Source organism: Hippopotamus amphibius, chromosome 7 (assembly GCF_030028045.1).
Source record: "Hippopotamus amphibius kiboko isolate mHipAmp2 chromosome 7, mHipAmp2.hap2, whole genome shotgun sequence".
Lineage (NCBI taxonomy): Eukaryota > Metazoa > Chordata > Mammalia > Artiodactyla > Hippopotamidae > Hippopotamus > Hippopotamus amphibius.
In genome coordinates this window covers 18,328,922-18,348,936 of record NC_080192.1, presented here as the reverse complement: position 1 = coordinate 18,348,936, position 20,015 = coordinate 18,328,922, and the positions used below count along the sequence as shown (strand labels likewise).

The 20,015-nt window shown below is 48.7% G+C and overlaps 1 protein-coding gene across 1 annotated transcript in view; it reads left to right on the top strand.

The window, feature by feature from the left end:
• STAB2 (stabilin 2) overlaps positions 1-16,051 on the top strand; it is a 158,377-nt gene extending 142,326 nt beyond the window's left edge. Inside the window, exons 61-69 of the mRNA XM_057742828.1 lie at positions 2,808-2,941; positions 4,516-4,678; positions 4,824-4,930; positions 7,060-7,179; positions 7,954-8,094; positions 11,057-11,164; positions 12,085-12,213; positions 13,172-13,288; positions 15,561-16,051. Coding sequence (XP_057598811.1) covers positions 2,808-2,941; positions 4,516-4,678; positions 4,824-4,930; positions 7,060-7,179; positions 7,954-8,094; positions 11,057-11,164; positions 12,085-12,213; positions 13,172-13,288; positions 15,561-15,611 — 1,070 coding nt within the window. The 3' untranslated portion in view covers positions 15,612-16,051. The remainder of the gene's footprint in view (positions 1-2,807; positions 2,942-4,515; positions 4,679-4,823; positions 4,931-7,059; positions 7,180-7,953; positions 8,095-11,056; positions 11,165-12,084; positions 12,214-13,171; positions 13,289-15,560) is intronic.
• The last annotated feature ends 3,964 nt before the right edge of the window (positions 16,052-20,015 follow it).

Here is a 20,015-nt window from a genome sequence, read left to right as displayed (position 1 = left end):
TCTCTGCTGGGAAGAGGAGTGAGACCAGGGAGGAGAGGGCACACGATGGACAGGGAAAATGAAGAAAAGGAAAAGGTCAGCCATAATGTAAGGTTTCCATCTCGAGATGGTGGTGTTAAAGCAGTCTGGGACTAAGGGGCCCAAGAATTTTGAAAGCTTTCTTGGGGACATTCTATGTTCAAGGTGATGATGGATCTTCCAAGTTCTATTTCAAGGTGACGGTGGGACTTCAAAGCAGAGAGATTCTGCAGGGAGTTGCTATTTAGCATGGGGTCAAGAATGAGCAGCTGGGACCAGAGATGTTGATTCACGAGTTATTTGCCAGGAGGAGTGTGGCATCGAGAAGGGTTTGGTTTTTTTCTTTAGGGCACGATTCATTCAGCCAGTCCTGCCTGTTCCCACAGCCCACTGAATCTATTCAGTTCATGGAGCAGCACCCGTCTTCTCCAGGGGGCTTTACTCGTCTCCTTTTTTATGAATACCAAGACAGTGATGATGGTGATACTAAGTGACTGAGCATCACGTTGGACCCACCCTCTGTTGTACCTGAGTGGGTACCCTTGGCAAGACAAGACAGCATTGGGATGACACCCCAGCTGTCCCAGGGGGCAGGTTACAGAACCACTGCACACTCAGGAGGAGGTGCCTACTCTCACACAACTCAGAGCAGGGCAAACTGGCACAGCCTGTGTGGCAACCAATTTGGTGACGTGCATGGACAGCCTCACGGTAATCCACGCTGAGACTCGGTAATCTATGCTGAGACTCGGTAATGCCGTCTCAAGGGACACACATCCTGTTGAAATAATCTAAGAATTGCATAAAGATAAACATACCATCCCAGCATTAACTAACATCACAAAATTAAAAACAACAAATATCTAACAGTAAAGGATGTTCAACTACACTGTGATATCTGCTCAAGGGCACTATCAAGAATTGTATTGTCTTGGCAAGGAGACAAGGCTAAACTTTCCGTCCCCTCCTCAAGCTGTTATGTTGGTAAGTGTTTACATTCCAGATGTGACTGACAAGATGATATGGCCTGTGGAATGAATATACTATTGGCTGTGGTCACAGAAGAGAATCTTAAACTTGGCTTTTTTGGTGGGTAGAAAGTACCCTTTTAGTGGCATTTAATAATGAACTTGACAATATAAAAATGTGACTTGGTTCTTGAACTATTTCTGGTCTCTGCATTAATTGGTTAAAAAAGTGATTAAAATCTAGTATCTTAGGGCGAAAATGGCTAGACAACTGTTGTAAAGGCATAGCGGCAATCTCAACACACACAGGGTCCTTGGCAGAAACTCATTCTAATGTATTTTTTTTCATGGCTGCGAAGTTCAAGAAAAGTGTTCAACTAAAAGTGTCAAGGGGAAATCCTGCTGCCAGAGAAAATGTATAATATTGGGACATGATCATGATCTCATGTTATAAGAAAGATTTCTAGCTCACAGGCTTAGGCTCCACGGATACCCGAGCCCAGCACCAACATCTCATCGAATCCTCAGAGCCACCTTTTGAGATTGGGCAGGTGATGCTTTTCCGGACGAGTCCCCAGGAGCTGCTGTGCGGGGCCAGCCTCATCAGTGACCGCTGGGTCCTCACCGCTGCCCACTGTCTTCTGTATCCACCTTGGGACAAGAACGACCCTGAGAAGGACCTGGTACACATTGGCAAGCACTCCTGTACCAGGTATGAGTGAAAGACTGAAAAGACCTCCGTGCTGGAAAAGATCCACATCCTCCCTAGGTACAAGTGGAGGGAGAACCTGGACCGGGACATCGCCCTGCTGAAGCTCAAGAAGCCCATCCACTTCCCCGAATATGTCCACCCCGTGTGCCTGCCTGACGCAGAGACAGCAACCCCAGTTGTTCTGGGCTGGATGCAAGGGGCGAGTGACAGGCTGCGGCAGCCTGGGGGAGACGTGGACCAGCAGCGTTGCCGGGGGGCTGCCCAGCATCCTGCAGGTGGTGAACCTTCCCATCGTGGAGCGGCCGATCTGCAGGACCTCCCCCCGCATCCGCATCGCCGACAACATGCTCTGTGCTGGTTACAAGCCTGATGAAGGGAAACGAGGGGATGCGTGCGAAGGTGACAGTGGGGGACCCTTTGTTATGAAGAGCGCCTTTAACAACCACTGGTATCACAGGGGCATCATCTCATGGGGTGAAGGCTGTGACAGAGATGGAAAATATGGCTTCTACACATGTTCCGCCTGAAGAAGTGGATACAGAAGGTCACTGAACGGTTTGCAAGTTAGGCGGCCACCCACATTCTAGGCGTCTCCCTGCAAAATGACAGAAGCCAATCCAGTGAAAGAATTACTCTTGTGGTTTGTTCCTAAAACTATATTTCTCAATAAAAATGGCTCTATCAGTGAAGAAAAAAAAAAAGAAATTTCTAAAAACTGTATATGCATAAGCTTGTGATATATATGACATGTAAATGAAGAGGAAAAAAAGACTGGAAGGTGAAATTCCATCAAAATTGAAAGTTACAAAAATAAAAATTCTGGAAGTACATCAAAATGTTAGCCATGGAGTGATGATTATTGCCAGAGAGCAGGACTATAGGTGATTTTTGTTGATCTCTTTTCTATTCTGTGTGGCCCAGATTTCTACCATGAACACGAGCTACTTTCATAGTTAGAAAAGAAGTAAGTATCTTAAATGACATCTCAAAGGGAAGTGGCATCCCAAGAAACCCTGGGATGTGGCCGGCCTCCCACTTTGAAAGTCTCTGATGGAAGCGCTACCACCCACGGGGGCGGGCCTGGACCACTCCTCTCCTTCCCCTTCTAGATACCACCGTTGGAGTGTTCCACCTACACTCCCCACTGGGCCAGTACAAGCTGACCTTTGACAAAGCCAGAGAGGCCTGCACCAAGGAAGCCGCAACCATGGCAACCTACAACCAGCTCTCCTATGCCCAGAAGGTGGGTCCCAGTTGACGGGCATCGTGCAGGCCGGGTCTTTGGGGGAGGAGGTGCAGCTTCCTCTTAACTCAGGGGAGACGCGGGCTGTTGCCTTCCTGGAGGGGGACGTTCAGGGAGCTCCCGGAGCAATAATGACTCGTCCTGTCCACAGGGCGTCTACCATGTGTCAGGCAGTGTGGGGTGCTTCATTGGCATTACTGTCCATTCTTACAACATCCCTGGAGGTAGGTGTTCCTATTGCCATTTTACAGATAGGACAGTTGAGGCTCTGGATGGTAATGTGCCTAACGTCACTCAGCCGAGAGGCGGCAGATCCAGTACTCAACGTGCCCCTGACTCCAAAGGTCTGCTCTCAATCATGACATTCAGCCACCAAGGCAGAGGCACAGACTGGGAGTGTGCACCTCACAGCAGGAAACCAGACAGAGATCAGTTAACCACAAGCCTAGGATCTCCCTGAACCCACAAAGCCGCTGAGTTTCTCTGGACTAGCCGGGGCTCTCTGTAGCTGGAGGGGCTGTGAGGGAGTACATGGGAAGTGCCCCAGCTCTCAGCCACAGCCAGGTAGGAAATGAAGCTCTGGCCAGGGCTGCTCTCTTGTCCTCTAAAACCAGAAGCCCGGCCCGTTTGGAAAGGTCGGCGACTTGGAGTGACCTGCTAGTGACTGCTCACTGGGAGTAGAGGAGATCACCGCCCATCAGGATGACTTTACTGCCCTTCCTCCAACCTCCATCAAATCTTCAGACCTGACATTTCTTTGCCAAGGAGCAAAGCCTTTGATGCCAGGACCCAGCATCCTGGAGGGTCAGCATTTCTTGTTTCTCCTGCTTGCTGGTTGTATGGCCTTGATCAAGCCATTGAAACTTCTGTCCCACCTGGCAGGTTTGTATAAGTACTAAAGGTAATAGGGCACAGTGAGTAGCACACAGTAGGAACTGCTTTTAGGATTAAGAGCTCTGGAGGAGACTGCATGGGTTTGAATCTCCGCTCTGCTACTTGCTGACTATATGACTTTGAGCAAATTACTTAACCCTTTTTGCCTCTACTTTCTCAACTATATGATAGAGGTTTTCTTTAAGTTTCTATCTCAAAGGGTTGATGTAAGTGTTAAAGGTGTTGACACATGAAAAGCCTTTGCAACAGAACCTGGCCCAGAATAAGCTCTCATAAGTGGTGGTGACAGTGAGAATGGTGACGGTGAGGATGGTGACGGTGACGGTGAGGATGGTGACCAGTTAGAGTTCTATCAACCCATAAGCAGAAGAATTTGCACCTCAGGGTAAATAGCTGATTGCAAATCCTTTCTCACGAGCAGAGGGAAGACAAATGAGTGTGAAGGACTTGGGCACTTAGAGGAAGAGAAGGCCCTACTTTCATCAATCCAATGGCTCAATCGACAAAAATTTAATGAACACCTACTATGTTCCAGGCACAGGGGTACAACAGGCAAAATATGCTGTAACTCCTGACTCCATGGAGTTCTCAGTCTGATGGAGAAGCCAGACCTTAGCCAAAGAACCCCACAACAAATACAGAATCACAGCTGACGTATGGCCACGTCTGTGTCCCTACAGGCCAAGTACCACCTCTGTTCAGCAGGCTGGCTGGACAGTGGGCGAGTAGCCTACCCCACGTCCTATTCCTCCCGGAACTGTGGCTCTGGTATCGTTGGGATAGTGGACTACGGAATAAGAAACAAGAGTGAAATGTGGGATGTCTTCTGCTACCGGATGAAAGGTAACGGCCCCCACCCCGCTTCAGGTTCCCGGCCACGCAGCTGCTGAGCAATCCTCCGCCTGGCCAGCGGACCTCCCAGAGTGAGATGGGGCAGCCCAGGCCCCTGCCTCACTGGGGCGGGACCCTGTGTGCTCCTGCCTTCCAGATGTGAACTGCACCTGCAAGGCGGGCTACGTGGGAGATGGCTTCTCGTGCAGTGGGAATCTGTTGCAGGTCCTGATGTCCTTCCCCTCGCTCACAAACTTCCTGACGGTATGCACCATGTCTGTTGGCTTTCACTTCCGACGGAGGGGTTGCCTCAAAGCAGGTATTAGAGAAGCGAGTCCCTGAGAGAAGGCAGAGGCTGTCATGCTTAAGAGCATGGACACTGAGCTACACTGCCCGAGTTTGAAGCTTAGGTTTGCTACTTGGTACATCACCTTAAATGAGTTACTTTCCCCTCTGAGCCTCAGTTTGTTCATCTGTAAAATGGAGATGATGATAGCACCAAACTCATAGGGTCATTGCAATAAATAAATGACTTCATATTTGAAAAGTGCTTAGCCCTGTGGCCAGCAGACAGAAAATCCTATACTGGTGTTAGCTGGTATTCTTATATCTGTGTGCAGATACAGCAGCTTCAGAGTCTGCCCTATAGAAATAAGATGCTCTTTTGTCTTTGTGGACAGGGTGGGGCACAGTCAGCTAAGCCTGCCTGGTGATCACCCAGTGAGCCACATTCTCAGCCTGGGGTCCACTTCATTTTGCCCTACACTTTTCTTTTTCTTTTTTCTTTTTGGCTGCACCATGCAGCTTGCGGGATCTTAGTTCCCTGACCAGGGATCGAACCCGCACTCTCAGCAGTGAAAGTGCAGAGTCCTGACCACTGGACCACCAGGCAATTCCTGCACTGAACTTAAAGTCACTTTAATATTCTGCAAGTCATGTCCAATGAAGAGAAAGCCCCTGTTAGAGAAGGAATTGGTGTTGACTAATCAAAGAACTGAGCTAATAATATTAATAACAATAATAATAATAGCTAACATTTCTTAAGCATTTCCTTTGCACGGGACATTGCACTGAGCCCTTTGAGGGCACTTTTCACTTGGTTCACAGAACCTAAGCTCCATAAGGGAAAGGATTTTCTCTGTCTTGTGGCTGACACATAGTAGGTGCTCAATAAATAGTTGTTAGAAGGAATAAATCCTTATGCAACCTTATGAAGTCACTTCTGCTATTATTCCCATTTTGTAGATAAAGAAACTGAGGATTAGCAAGGTCAAGGACACAGCCAAGAAGAGGGGACTGAGCATAAGTATAGGGCTTGTAGGAGCAGGGCAGAAACTAGACCAAGGACCCCACAATGGTGAGTCTTTGTTCACAGACCAAAGGTATCCACCTAACTTGTCTGAAAAAGCAGGGTTACTGTAAATACTCTAAAGATAAACACCCAAAGCAATGTTTGTGCTGCATGGGAGCCTGGCTTGTGACAGCATCTCAGAGAAAAGACAGTGTAGCAATAAAACCCACTGGCTGTGTGCCCCTCAGCAAATTAACAACCTCTCTGGGCGTCAGTAGTGCTCTCTGAACAATGACAAGACTGAACTGGTTTGTGTGATTTCTTAAAATTTGTTCAGTGAGTATTTATTGAGTACTTACGATGTGCTTGAGATATATCAGTGAACAAAATGGACAAACAATAAACAGGATTAATAAGTAAATAGTTTTGAATGCTAGAAGGTGATCTAGACTGTGAGGGGTGGGGAGGGGAAGGGGACCACAGGGTTCCCATTTTGCAGAATGATGAGGGAAGGTCTTAGTGAGAAGGTGACGTGAGTGAAGTGTGAACAGAAGAGAGGAAGTTAGCCATGCCGATTTAGAGGAAGACTATTCCAGACAGAAGGGACAGCTAGGCAAAGATGAAAGGCATGCGCGTGCCGGGCAAGCCTGAGGAATGTCAAGGAGGCCAGTGTGGCGGGAGCAGAGTGAGCAGGAGAGGCGCTGGGCACGGACGGGGTCAGAGGAGCAAGGGTCCGGATGGTTTGGGCCTCACGGGCCACCGTAAGGACTCTGGCTTTTCCTCTGGGTGAAGTGGGGGCCCTTGCAGCGTTCTGACAAAAGGAAACTCAAGATTTCACTTGGCGTTTCAAAGACTACGCAGGCTCTCATGCTGAGGATGGCCTGTGATCTGGCTGGGACCTGGGACCGTAGGATTTATGGAGGAAAGGAAAAACCCTCCTACAGTTTTCCCAAGGGGCAGTCAGACAGAAGAGCAGACGAGTGGCAGCCTGAGCCGGGGTGACCGTCAGGAATATTCCCAGAGGGGTGCTGCCACCCTCTCCAGCCCCTCCAGTCCCCGCACGCCAGGCTGACCTATCTGACCACCTCCTTCCTCTCCCCAGGAAGTGCTGGCCTATTCCAACAGCTCAGCCAGAGGCCGGGCATTTCTGAAACACCTGACGGACCTGTCCATCCGAAGCACTCTCTTTGTGCCCCAGAACAGCGGGCTGGGGGAACATGAGGTGAGTTGGGTTCCTGGTATCTGTGCTTTAGACTAGTGCTTCTAGACAGCATCAGTTACCTATCGCCACATCAATGCGATGCCTCAGACGACCCCAAAATGCAGTGGCTCCTCGTTTACTTAGCTCAGACATCTGCAGAGCAGCCGGCAAGTCTTCTGGGCTTGGCCAGGCACGCTCACGTGTCTGAGCTGGGCTGGCCGTTAGCTGGTCTGGGCTGGCCTGTCTGGGGGTCTACTCCAAAGGGCTCTCATCCTCCAGCAGGATAGCCTGGGCGTGTTGTGAGAGCAAGCCCAGTCCTGCCAGAACTTTCTAAGCCCCTGTCTGGTCCCATTTGCTAATATGCCACTGGGTCACATGGCTAAGCCCAAAGTCAGAGTGGGAGGCCATCAGAGTTACATGGCAAAGAGCAAGGATACAGGGAGGGGTGAAGAACCAGGGCCACGGATGCAGCTGATCTACCACATCAACCTTCTTCACGTCCTGGCACACAGAGGAACGGGCGGTGTTTACTCAGCCCACCCACAGGCTCCGACAGCCCCAAGCCCTACCCCACCTGAGCGCTGAGAGAAGCAATACCTCTGCTCACTTGTCACCCACTCCTCCCAGGACACCACTGGGAAGCTCTGCTTAGACCATAAAAATGACTTTCAACGTGGAGGCAGAAAAGCCAAGTCCTTGAGAAGTGATTTTTTTCCCCTGTGTCATCCTTATCATTAAAAAGGAAAACTACTGCTTGACCTTTAAAGACCATTCTTATCTCTTCTTTCCTCTCAGACTCTGTCTGGGCGGGACATCGAGCACCACCTATCCAATGTCAGCATCTTTTTTTACAATGACCTTGTCAACGGTACCATCCTGCACACTAGGCTGGGAAGCCAGCTGCTCATCTCCTCCAGCCAGGACCTGCGCCAACTGGTATGAAAAGTCTTCTGGGCTTATTGGGAGAACTGGAGATAATACATGCAAAAGCGCCTAGCAGAGAGTAGGTGCTTAACAGATGGCAATTCTTCAAACATGAAAGTAAACTCCAAATTAGAGTTAGTGGTACTCGCTGCCCACCGGAACACAGAACATTGTCAGGCAGCCCCTACCCCTTGGGAAATAAGCCACTGGTGACTGCCAGCCCCAGAAGCTGGTAATGAGGAACTATAAATGAAACCATTTTAAAGCAGTCTGATTCTCTGCCTTTATTTCTGTTAGATCGCCAGCCTGTCCTCGGTGTTAACATGTGAGCCTTAAAGTCAAATGACCCTCGTATGAAAACCAGCTGTGCCACTCACTAGCTCTAGGAATCCAGACAAGTTATCCAACTTCTCTGTGTCCCAGTTTCCTCATCTGAAAAATAAGGGTATTGGTGATGTGCCAGTGATGTTGATGATGGTGGTAGCGGTGATGGTGATGATGTCGGTGATGGTGATGATGTCGGTGATGGTGATGATGTTGGTGATGTGATGATGTTGATGATGGTGGTAGTGGTGATGGTGGTGATGGTGATGATGTCGGTGATGGTGATGATGTCGGTGATGGTGATGATGGTGATGGTGATGATGTTGGTGATGGTGATGATGTTGGTGATGTGATGATGGTGGTGATGGTGATGATGGTGGTGATGGTGATGATGTCGGTGATGGTGATGATGTTGGTGATGGTGATGATGTTGGTGATGGTGATGATGGTGGTGATGTGATGATGATGATGGTGGTAGCGGTGATGGTGATGATGGTGGTGATGGTGATGATGTCAGTGATGGTGATGATGTTGGTGATGGTGATGATGTCGGTGATGGTGATGTTGTTGGTGATGGTGTTGGTGATGTGATGATGTTGATGATGGTGGTAGCGGTGATGGTGATGATGGTGGTGATGGTGATGATGTTGATGATGGTGGTAGCAGTGATAGTGATGATGGTGGTGATGGTGATGATGTCGGTGATGGTGATGATGGTGGTGATGGTGATGATGTTGGTGATGTGATGATGTTGATGATGGTGGTAGCGGTGATGGTGATGATGGTGGTGATGGTGATGATGTTGGTGATGGTGGTAGCGGTGATGGTGATGATGGTGGTGATGGTGATGATGTTGATGATGGTGGTAGCGGTGATGGTGATGATGTTGGTGATGGTGATGGTGATGATGTTGGTGTTGGTGATGGTGCTAACAGTGACATTATTTTGATAGCGGTGCTGGTGTTAATGGTGGTGTGTTGTTGGTATAATGGTGGCAATGGTGATGATTATTTTGATGATGAGGATGGAGGGGATGATAGTGGTGGTCGTGATATTAGCAGTGGTGATAGTGGTAGTGGTGGTGGGTCGATGACAACCATGATGTTCAAATCATATGCTTTTTAAAAATATTTTTTTAATCAAAGTATAGTTGACTTACAATGTTGTGTTAGTTTTAGGAGTACAGCAGAATGACTCAGTTATAGATATATTCAATTACATATATACTTTCAGATTCTTTTCCCACATAGGCTATTACAAGATATTGACTGTAGTTCCCTGTGTCCTTGTGGATTATCTATTTTATATATAGTAACGTGTATATGTTAATCCTATGTTCCTATTTACCCCTCCCCCCTACCTTTCCCCTTTGGTAACCATAAGTTTGTTTTCTATGTCTGTGAGCCTACTTCTGTTTTGTAAATAAGTTCATTTGTATCATTTTTTTAGATTCCACATATAAGTGGTACATATGATAAAATTTGTCTTTCTCTGTTTGACTTAGTATGATAATCTCTAGGTCCATCCATGTCACTGCAAATGGCATTATTTCATTCTATTCTTATGGCTGAGTAATATTCCACTGTGTATATGTACCGCATCGTCTCTATCCATTCACCTGTTGATGGTCATTTAGGTTGCTCCCATGTCCTGGCTATTGTAAACAGTGCTGCAGTGAACACTGTGGTACATGTTTCTTTTTGGATTATGGTTTTCTCAGGGTATATGTCCAGGAGTGGGATTGCTGGGTCATAAGATAACTCTATTTCTAGTATTTTAAGGAACCTCCATATGGTTCTCCATTGTGGCTGTACCAATTTACATTCCCACCAGTACTGTAGGAGGGTTCCCTTTTCTCCATACCCTCTTCAGCATTTATTATTTGTAGACTTTTTGATGATGGCTGTTCTGACTGGTGTGAGGTGATACCTCGTAGTTTTGTCATCATGGGCTTTTATGGAGATTCGGTGATTCAAGGTTTTCGATGTGTGATAATAGCATCTGACATGTAGCAAGGGCTAAAAGAATATTTTTAATTCTTACCTAATAAATGATCTTTATTACTGAAGATCAGTAGTTTAGACCAGTGCTTCTCAAACTTTAATATGCATTGTAATCACCTACAGGTTTGTTAAAATGCATGTTGTAATTCAGCGGGTGGGTTATGGGGCCTCAGGTTCTGCATTTCTAGTGAACTCTCAGGTGACTGCCAGGCCACAAGCCAGTGGATCACACTTTGATTAGCAAGGAATTAGATCACTTAAAATCCCTTTCTAACAGTGTGATGTTCACAGCAGTGGATCAGGAGTCCAGAGACTTGGAATGTGCCACCTACTACCTGGGTGATCTTGGACATACCATTTTCCTTCTGAACCTTCAGCTGTTAAACACGTGGGCGGGACAGAATGACCTCCTGGGTTCTCTGCAAATCTTAGATCAGCTTGTTGGCACAAGAGCTACTAATGTGTTTTGGGCTATGCAGAGGGTGAGCACAAGCCCTATGCTGCCTGTCGGTGAGGACTGGCCTGAAGCCCAGGCTCCAGGACCTCAGGGAAGCTGGACCACTTTCCTCCATGAAAGGGCTGCCCACATGGAGAGAAAGAGTCAGATGGTCAAAGATCTCCACCAGCCCTCTTCTCGTCACCCCTAGGAGACCAGGTTTGTCGATGGAAGAGCCATTCTGCAGTGGGACATCTTTGCCTCCAATGGGATTATTCATGTCATTTCCAGGCCTTTAAAAGCACCCCCCACCCCAGTGGTGAGTATCCAGGGTTCCTGGTGAGGGGCCAGGAAGAACCCCAATGTCTCCTCCCCAAGAAGCAAACTACTCCTGGAAGCCCTGTCCACCCCGCTCCTCTGGAACCTGGAGGAGCCTCCCCTCCAAGGCGGCTGGCCCCAGGGATGCTGGGCCCTGCTGCACCCCACCCCCACTCCAGTGCGTTAGCAACAGAACACGTCACCAGCAGTATTTGCTGAATGGAAAGGGCAGGATGGGCCAGTGGAGAACCTACCGGAAAGGGAGTGAAAATCCTGAGTATCTCCACTTCGTAACCATGTGACCTTAGACAAGCCCCAGAACATCACTGAGTTCCATTTTTCTTATCTGCAAAATGGAGATCATAATACCTTCCTCCCTGGGTTCTTGAGAGGACTATAAGTTAATATAAAATAATGAAGACACAATCTATGCTATGTAAGAATCGGTTGGCTGTGGTTGGTTGGTGGTGATGTTAGTATTCTAACTCTGTTCGAAAAGTATGATGGGGGGTGAGCGCTGCCTGCTGGGAAGCTCCAGAGCACAGTGGTTAAGCGCATAATCTCCAAAGCCCGGCTGGCTTCCAAAGCCTACCTCTACCACTCACAGGCTGTGTGATATTGGGCAAGTGCTTAACCTCTCTGTCTCCATTCCCCCATATAAAAATGGAACCAATAAAAATTGTTCGTATCTCTTTGTGTTATTATACATTTAAATGGATTATTTCACATAAGGGGGCTCAGAAAAGACCCTGGAAATAGTAAGGGCTAGCTAGATACATGTTAACAATTTTATCATTATTTTTATCCCAGCGGGCACTAAGATGCCTCAGGCCGGCCAGAGTGGGGTGGGCTCCAGAAAGCACATCTTCTTTGGGGAAGTCACCAGTTTTGAGTATCAAGCCCTCCCCTTTCTGTGTTCAGACTTCAAGCCACGCTGGCTTGGGAACAGGGGTGTTCTTCGCTGTCACCCTGGTCATTGGCGCCATCGCTCTGGCTGCATATTCTTACTTTCGACTACACCGGAGAACAATTGGCTTCCAGCATTTCGAGGTAAGACAGAGAAAAATGGGAAGATGGGGATGGGGGTGGGGTCCCTGGCTCTGGGCTACACCAGCGGACCGGCTGCTTCAGGGAGCTCACTGGCAGCTGGGTGCTTGACACACACTTCCCGTGTCCTGGGTGGGGCCCCTGCCCCTAGGAGAGCAGCAGTGGCAGCCCCAGGGCCCTCCTCCTGGCTGAGACAGGGTACGGAGGAGGGTGGTGGGCTGCCAGTAGCCCTTCGTGCCAGGGGTCTGGCTTGGAGGCAAATTCACCAGGGGCCCAGGAGGCCGCTCACCGTGGAGGATTCACAAGACAAGCACCCACCAGGATTGATTTGAGCTTCCAGGCTGACTCTGAGGATGGGGACAGGGTGGGGGGCCTGAGGCCTGACGCTACAGCCAGGGAAACACACTGGCCCTGTTTGAGCTCTTGAGTCCACATCCTGGTTAGCCAGTCTTGGCTGTCTGCGGGGTGACCATGGGGGGGACCCTGGGGACTGGGTTCAGCAGTAGTTTACTTCCTTCTGGCAGATAACCTGTATATTTGTCAGTACCACATACATATGATTTGTAAAATAGTACATTTATCAAAAGTCTACATGCCGTATGATTCCTTTTCTATTAAGTTCAAAGACAGGCAAAACCACTCCAGGTGATAGGAGTCAGAATAGCAGTTACCCTGGCTGGGACCGGATACTGGTGGGCAGAGGCCATGAGGGCACCTCCTGGAGGATGGAGATGCCCTGTATGCTGATTTGGGTGGTGGTCACACCTGGGCAGACATATCAAGAAGTCATTGAGCTGAACATTTAAGATTGGTGCATGATATTTATATGTAAGTCAGATCTCAATAAAAGGAAAAGGAAAAAGCTCCCGGAGGTGGTTGTGGGGAGGTGGCTTGCTTTACCTGCCAACTCGGATGTCCTCAACTGGATGGTACTCAGCCCTGTGCTTGTCTTTCTGAGCAGTCGGAAGAGGATATCGATGTTGCAGCCCTTGGCAAGCAGCAGCCCGAGAATATCTCAAACCCCATGTATGAGAGCACAACCTCGGCAACCCCAGAACCTTCCTATGACCCCTTCACGGTGAGTTTATGTTTTTATCTAGGAAAAGGTTCAACTGGGGCACAGAAGAATGATGTCTTTCAGCAAACCTCAGTGGAAAGCTTTGCCCCAAGAAATCTCACTTCTAGAATGTGTCTCCTGGCAACAAGCCTAAAATCAAGTGTTGCAGGCTGGGTGAAGCCATGTGGTTGTTCAGTGTTCTGAGCTCTCCTGGGTGGACGACAGAGGCGTCCAACAGTTAGAGGTAAAAAAAGAACGAGGGGTTGCCCAACCCCTACCTCGTGACCAGGTGAGAGGTCACAAGGAGAAGAAAACTTGGGCTGAGTTCCGCCACAAACACTGATGAGGTAGCAGGCGCAAAGACAGACATAAAACTGCCTCAGCGTTTACACTGTTGTCCAGGATTCTTCTGCCTGTTGTCAGAGCTGCTGCTTGCTGTAGGAGCGGTGTTTCTTTGCTGAGGTCTTCTATGTCTAGGGGCGCGTGTTCTGCTCTGGTCTCCCAGGAGAGGACCACTTGTTTCTAGAGGTAGTGATCCTTGAGCTGGGACGCAGCCTCCACTGACTTCAGCCCCATGGCAGGGCACCCCATTGACACTGAATGTGGAAGACCACACCCTGCCTGTCTGGACTGAGAAGCTACTAGTGAGATAACAGAAAATATACATTGATCTCTGCCCCAGAGCTCATAAACCCTTGTAATTTCCTAAGTGAAAACTAGGGGCATCTTTTGTCCTAATGAGGATCTGGGTGGCCTCCTGGATGGAGGCTGGTCACCAGAAAGACCAAGCCATGATTAGGAGGTGGGAATTTTCAGCTCCACCCTTTACCCTCCAGAGAGAGAGGGTAACAGTTGATCGGAGCTAACTTTCATTCCTGTGGGAGAAGCTCTGTGATATAATTATTTTCCAGTTTGTTGGCAGCCCTCCCGGTGGGTATGGGATTTGATTTTATCACGATTGTGCCCCTCCTCCTGTCTTGTTGTGACTTCTTCTTTGTCTTTGGGTTTAGGCTATCTTTTTTGGTAGGTTCCTGTGTTTTTTTGTCGATGGTTGTTCAGAAGTTAGTTGCAATTGTGGTGTTCTCCTAAGAAGAGGTGAGCTCACATCCTTCTATTCTGCCATCATGCATAAAATCCCAATAGTAGGGTGTTCAGAGAGCGTCCAGGTTGGTGAACACATCCCAACTGGGAGGGCGAGGCATCCCAGCTCCACAGGGCAAGAGCTATGTTGAATTTTTCTAAGTCGGCACTGAAACACTGCAATAGTCTATTGCACCATTTTAAGCTTGTAGAGTGCAACATTTGTCATGATTTTTCTGCAGTGAATCAAATTCAAATACCCCATGGTTCTCAGGGCCTGTGGTACCAGATTTAATATGCTTGCAATACTGAAAAACAACCAGAGCGTAAATCCTATTTTGGTTTTTAATCAAACCCATGTAAAAATTTCCAGTCCAAATTGCAAGAGCAAGTTCAGCTACACTGCATTTACTAATACTCTGTTTCTGTAAGCCTTGTGATGTTAAAATCAACCACATTTTAAAAGCAAGGAGGAAAATTACACATCTTGTTCAGTGCTCTCCATGCCTTCTCAGCTGCCTGGCCTCTTCTCAGGGCTCCATCAGCACTGTGCATGCAAGACTCACCGGAGGCAGGTGAGAGTATCCTAGAAGCAGGATTCAGCTCAATCCTTCTAATCAGACCAGGTGGCAAAAATATTCCAGTTACAGGAATCCTAAGCTGAGGGTACCAGCCCCAAATGTGCCTGATTCTCACGCCTTTTATACTGAGGGAGTGGGTGTTGCCTATAGACTATCTGGAGCCAATCCAGACATCATGAACACCCATTATGCAAATTAACAAAGTTTCAGTGCTGATCAGAGCCACGGACAGCAAAAGGTTCAGGGTGGCTGCCTCTGGACCATGGCTTCTGATTAGACCCCGGTGCTGGATGAATTTTCGATCGGAAAAGGTTTTTTTGTACTCAGAGTAACTGCCACCTTGTCATTGAACATTCATGCTGAACCAGGGTCTAATCAGAAGCCACATGGCAATTCTGTTGCTGTTTCAGGGAAGAGGGGGCAGGGTTGGTTACAGTGACCTTCCTGCTTCTGCCAGTTTTAGGAAATTCCTTCAGTTGAAGATATTTAATGTGCCAAGGTGCACGTGGGGGTACTGTGTCCTGAAGCCCATCAAGGCCTCAGACCAGCAGCCAAAAGAATGTTCAACCTGGAAGGATTCACAGGCAGGAGGCCTGCACCCTCGGTGTGGCTCACAGACCTCTCTCTTCCAGGAGCCTGAAGACCAGCAACTGGACAGCAGTGACCCCCTGGGGGCACTGTGAGGGCTGGACCTGCCCCGGCCAGACATCACCCACCGCCACCTGGGCCCCCGGAGCCATCTCCGAGAGGCCGTCAACTGTGAATCCTCAGCCCCCGTTGCCTGTGGGAAATGTAAGGCCCTTTAACGTTTCAAAGCATGAAGCACTCAAGCCGTACCTCATCTCTTTGGTCGATCTGGGGGGTTATTCTCTCCTGTGGGTGAGGGACCATGTTAAATCCATCCACCAACCCAGGGAGACTCCTCCCTCCCTGACCCTCTGCTGTCCTTCCTGTGCACCTTTCGTGGCCAACACTCTACTGACCTTGTCTGACTTCCCTATTAGACTGTAAGCTCCCGAAGGCAGGGACCGCCCGCCCTTATGCGTCTTTGTATCTCGGCACCCAGCACAGTGTCTGGCACCTGAAGTGTGCTCAGTTACGGTTACGGAACAGAAATAAAGTCAATGGAACAAATCCAGTGTTTTGGGAAATGAAACAATTGTTCGCCACAGGAGGGGTCAAATTTTGAAGGTAAAATCAACTTGTTAGGGCTCCTTAGGGCCTTTTCAATTAGCCAACATCTGCCTTATGAATGCTTCTTCCTTAATTCTGTTTTGTTTGCTTGTGTGAAGAAGACATGAGGACCACCATGAGATTCCACTTCACACCCTCTAGGATGGTCATCCTCAAAAACACAGGCAATAACAGGTATTGGCGAGGATGCAGAGAAACTGGAACCCTCCTACTTTGCTGGTGCGAACGTGAAATGGTGCCCCCACTGTGGAACACAGTTTGGCAGTTCCTCAAAAAGTTAAAGACAGAATTACCATGTGATCCAGAAATTCCACTCTTAGGTAGACCCAAGAGAAATGAAAACATGTCCACACAACAAACTAGAGGTAGGTACAGAGTAGCATTATTCCTAACAGCCAAAATGTGGAAACAACCCAAATGTCTACCAACTTATGAATGGATAACCAAAGTGTGTCTAGCCACACAATGAGATAGCATTTCACCCTAAGAGGGAACTGATAGGTGCAACACCATGGACGAACCTTGAAAACACAATGCTCAGAGAAAGAAACCAGACACAAAAGACCACAGACCGTATGACTGCATTTACATGGAAATGTCCAGACTCAGCAAATTCACAGAGACAGAAAGATGAGTGGTTGCCAGGTAGGGACCAGGATAACTGCTAAGAGGTACAGGGTTTCTTCTGGGGGGATGAAAATGTTCTGGAATTTTACACAAGTGATGTGTAGGCTCAGACCAGTTCTTCACTGTGCAGGACTCTGCGGAAGGCAGTCCACAACACCCTCAAAAGGCCCAAGGTGGCCTCTCCATCACTGTGACAACTGGGCACCCTCCAGCCCACCCATCACCCATTTCCAAGCTGTCCCTGGAGGAAGCACTGGCCAAGTTCAGGAGGCACCACTGGGGACGGAGAAGTGAAAGGCTGGGCTGAGCAGACCTCAGACTCTCCTGTCACCCTCATGGCCCAGTCTTCTTCCACATCATCAGGGTTTTTGCTGAGCCAAGTCCAAAGTTCAGAAGCCCCAGTCCCAGAAGCTTTCTCACAACTCCAGGAAAGCGAAGAAGCCCCCACTGCAGACAGAGAAACAACTTACCACCTCCTCTCGGACAGTGTGCCATGATGGGGGCAATGCCGGGTTTCCAGGAACTCACTCCCCAAAGGAACGTGGGACAGATTTGCTAGTGAGTCCACCAACTCCACCATCACAGGGAAAAAAAGGCACGTGAATAAGGGGAAAAACAGCAGGGAGGCGTGAATGAGATGAAGGTCCTGGCACAATGAAAGGTCAAGGATATTAAGTTTAAACACACACACACTCAAGCACTTTTCTAAAAAGGCTCTTCAAAATATAAATTTATCCAAAACCCAGCAGTAAGCTGACTTCACAGCATGCATTCCTAGCTCAGTATTATTCAGTATTTTCGTCCCTTAAAAGACTGCTTCCAATGCCCAGCTTTCCCGGCAATGCGACTGAAGACCAACAGCTGGATCACTGTCTTCCCCTTGGTCTCAAGGAGGGAACTGTCTGCGAGAGACAGAAACTCCTGCTGCCCACCTAAGGCCAAACGCACACCAATTTTCCTTCCGTGGCTTAATCACATGGTTGTCAAGCTCTGAAAACAAGCAAGTGTGCTTTGCTGGGGGGGAGGGGACAAGGGTGGTGAGGAATGAGCCATAAACCTTTCTCCCCCTTCTCTCAGGGAAATTCTGTTTTTGGTACATTAGGATGTGATATGGCTTTGCCACCAACTAAGCACACCAAACAGATGACTTAGAATAAACTGGACAATACAATTCAAACTTTTATTTGGCAACAAGTTCAACGTCATGTAACATAAAATCGACATGTAGAATAAATAGCAAATTCACGTTCAGAATAAACAGTAAGTCTACCTAATTTGCATTCATTGTGCCTGAAATTAAACAGGCACAATCTGTCATTCTACTAAATAATTACAAAACAGTTTCCTAAGTCAGAGTTCAAGCCTGCAGTGTAGAAAAAGACAGAGCACTGTGGTGGGTCAGTTCCCCAGAGAGCAGACACGGAGACAGAGATTCACGAGCGGGACGTTTACAGGGGATTGTCCTTGGGATCAACAGCTGGGAAGGGGAGAGGGGATGGGAGGGAGCTGGGCTGCCGTGCAGACAGAGAGGGGCTTCAGCAGTGTGCCCTCCCCCCAGCTCTGGGGCTGATGGGCCTTCAGAGTTGCTCCAGGGAGGAAGCATGACCACATCCTCATCCGAGGCAGGACTTTTCAGCAGGGGAAGCTCCCAAAGAGGACAGACAGCTGCAGACAACACGACAGCAGCACACCCAGCAGCTGGGGGATTAAGTCCTTCGGTCCTGAAGGGTCTTCAGCACCGCCGAGCCCATCACACGCTACTAGCTCAATCACACATGAGTGCAACGAGAGGTATATTCAGTGAGTGCTGAGCCTGGCAGCTCAACGACACAACGACAACCATGCCATGTGCTGGAGACACAGTATTTTACCACTGGCCGTAGAAGTAAATATGCCCAGAGAGTAGCTCGTAGGGGAACATGGCGCACTTTCCTACGAAACGTCTTTCTACTGGCTCACCCAACAGTGGGCTGCTGCGTCTGCAGGCTTTCAGCACTGTCATCCCGCCACTGCCACCAACACAACCCCTCAGAGCACGGGTCGCCAAGCCATGGCCTGAGGGCCAAATCCAGCCTGCAGCCGGTTTTCATAAACCAAGCTGCACTGGACCACAGGAGGGTCCGGTCCTAGAGGAGGGGCCGCAGGCAAGGCCCGCAAAGCTGAAAGTATTCACTCTCTGGCCCTTTTCAGGAAAGGTGTGCTGAACCCTGCATTAAGCAAACTTCACTCCCTTTCTTTTCCTCAATCCACTAGAGTATTAAAGGTCAGCTGAACTTGGAGCCAAGCTCCCGTTATGCTAATGCAGAAAAAAAGGGAAACTGGTACAAAAGCAAATCAATACTGAGAGGGCAAATCATGGGCTCCGTAGCTGAATAGCACGATCAAGGGACCCTGCCTGCGGCCGGATTCAGTCTGAGAGCATATTCGAGACAAGGGCCCCCAAGTGGGTCTTTGGCAGCAGATGAACCCTCGGCTGAGTAGAAGCCACTTTGAATACTGAGCACTCTCTCTACCACTTCAGAGGCCTTTGGGGAGGAAAAGAGAGGGGAAGCTATTTAGTTCACCCAAAGCTAAATTAGCTAGGAGGAAAGAGTACTTTTCATTCCTCCCCTGCACTAATTGAGAGGATCAACGCATTCAAAGGAACTAGGAATTTAGCCTGAGATGCGCCTGAATCAGTCACAGGCGGTTTATGTTGGATGGCATTAGCGGAGCGGAAGAGAATTTTGAAAAGGAGGGGAAAAAAAAAAGAGGCTATGTTAGGAGGAAAGTGGGAGTTCTAAGCCAAACTCCTAAAATATATTAAAAGCCAGGTTTCATCTATGAAAAACCACTCTGGAAAAACCAGTTGTGCAGGTTCCTTCCAGGACACCCAGCTATAGGTACGGTGAGCCTTGTCATTTCGGAGAAAATCAGCCTAACTGATGCTAAAAACGGGAAATATTTTCCAACATGCCAACTCATTTTATCCTGTTCCCTCTCCAAACTGATGTTTTAAGTGGTAGAAAACAGACTCCCTTCTTTCGTACCCATACGCGTTCACCAGCGTGTGCGCCAGAGGACACACCGGGAAGAACGGAACGCAGAGCAGCGTGCTGAAACCCGGCTGAGTCGTCACAGTGACACGTTAACACTGACTGAGCACAGACGAGATGTCTCTGTCCTGACCCTGACCGTGTGCTGGTGCCGGCGAGGGTTTGCATCCACCAGGCGCAGGGCGGGTGGGCCCTGCTCAGCAGATCTCAACACCGCCACGTGCCACAGCC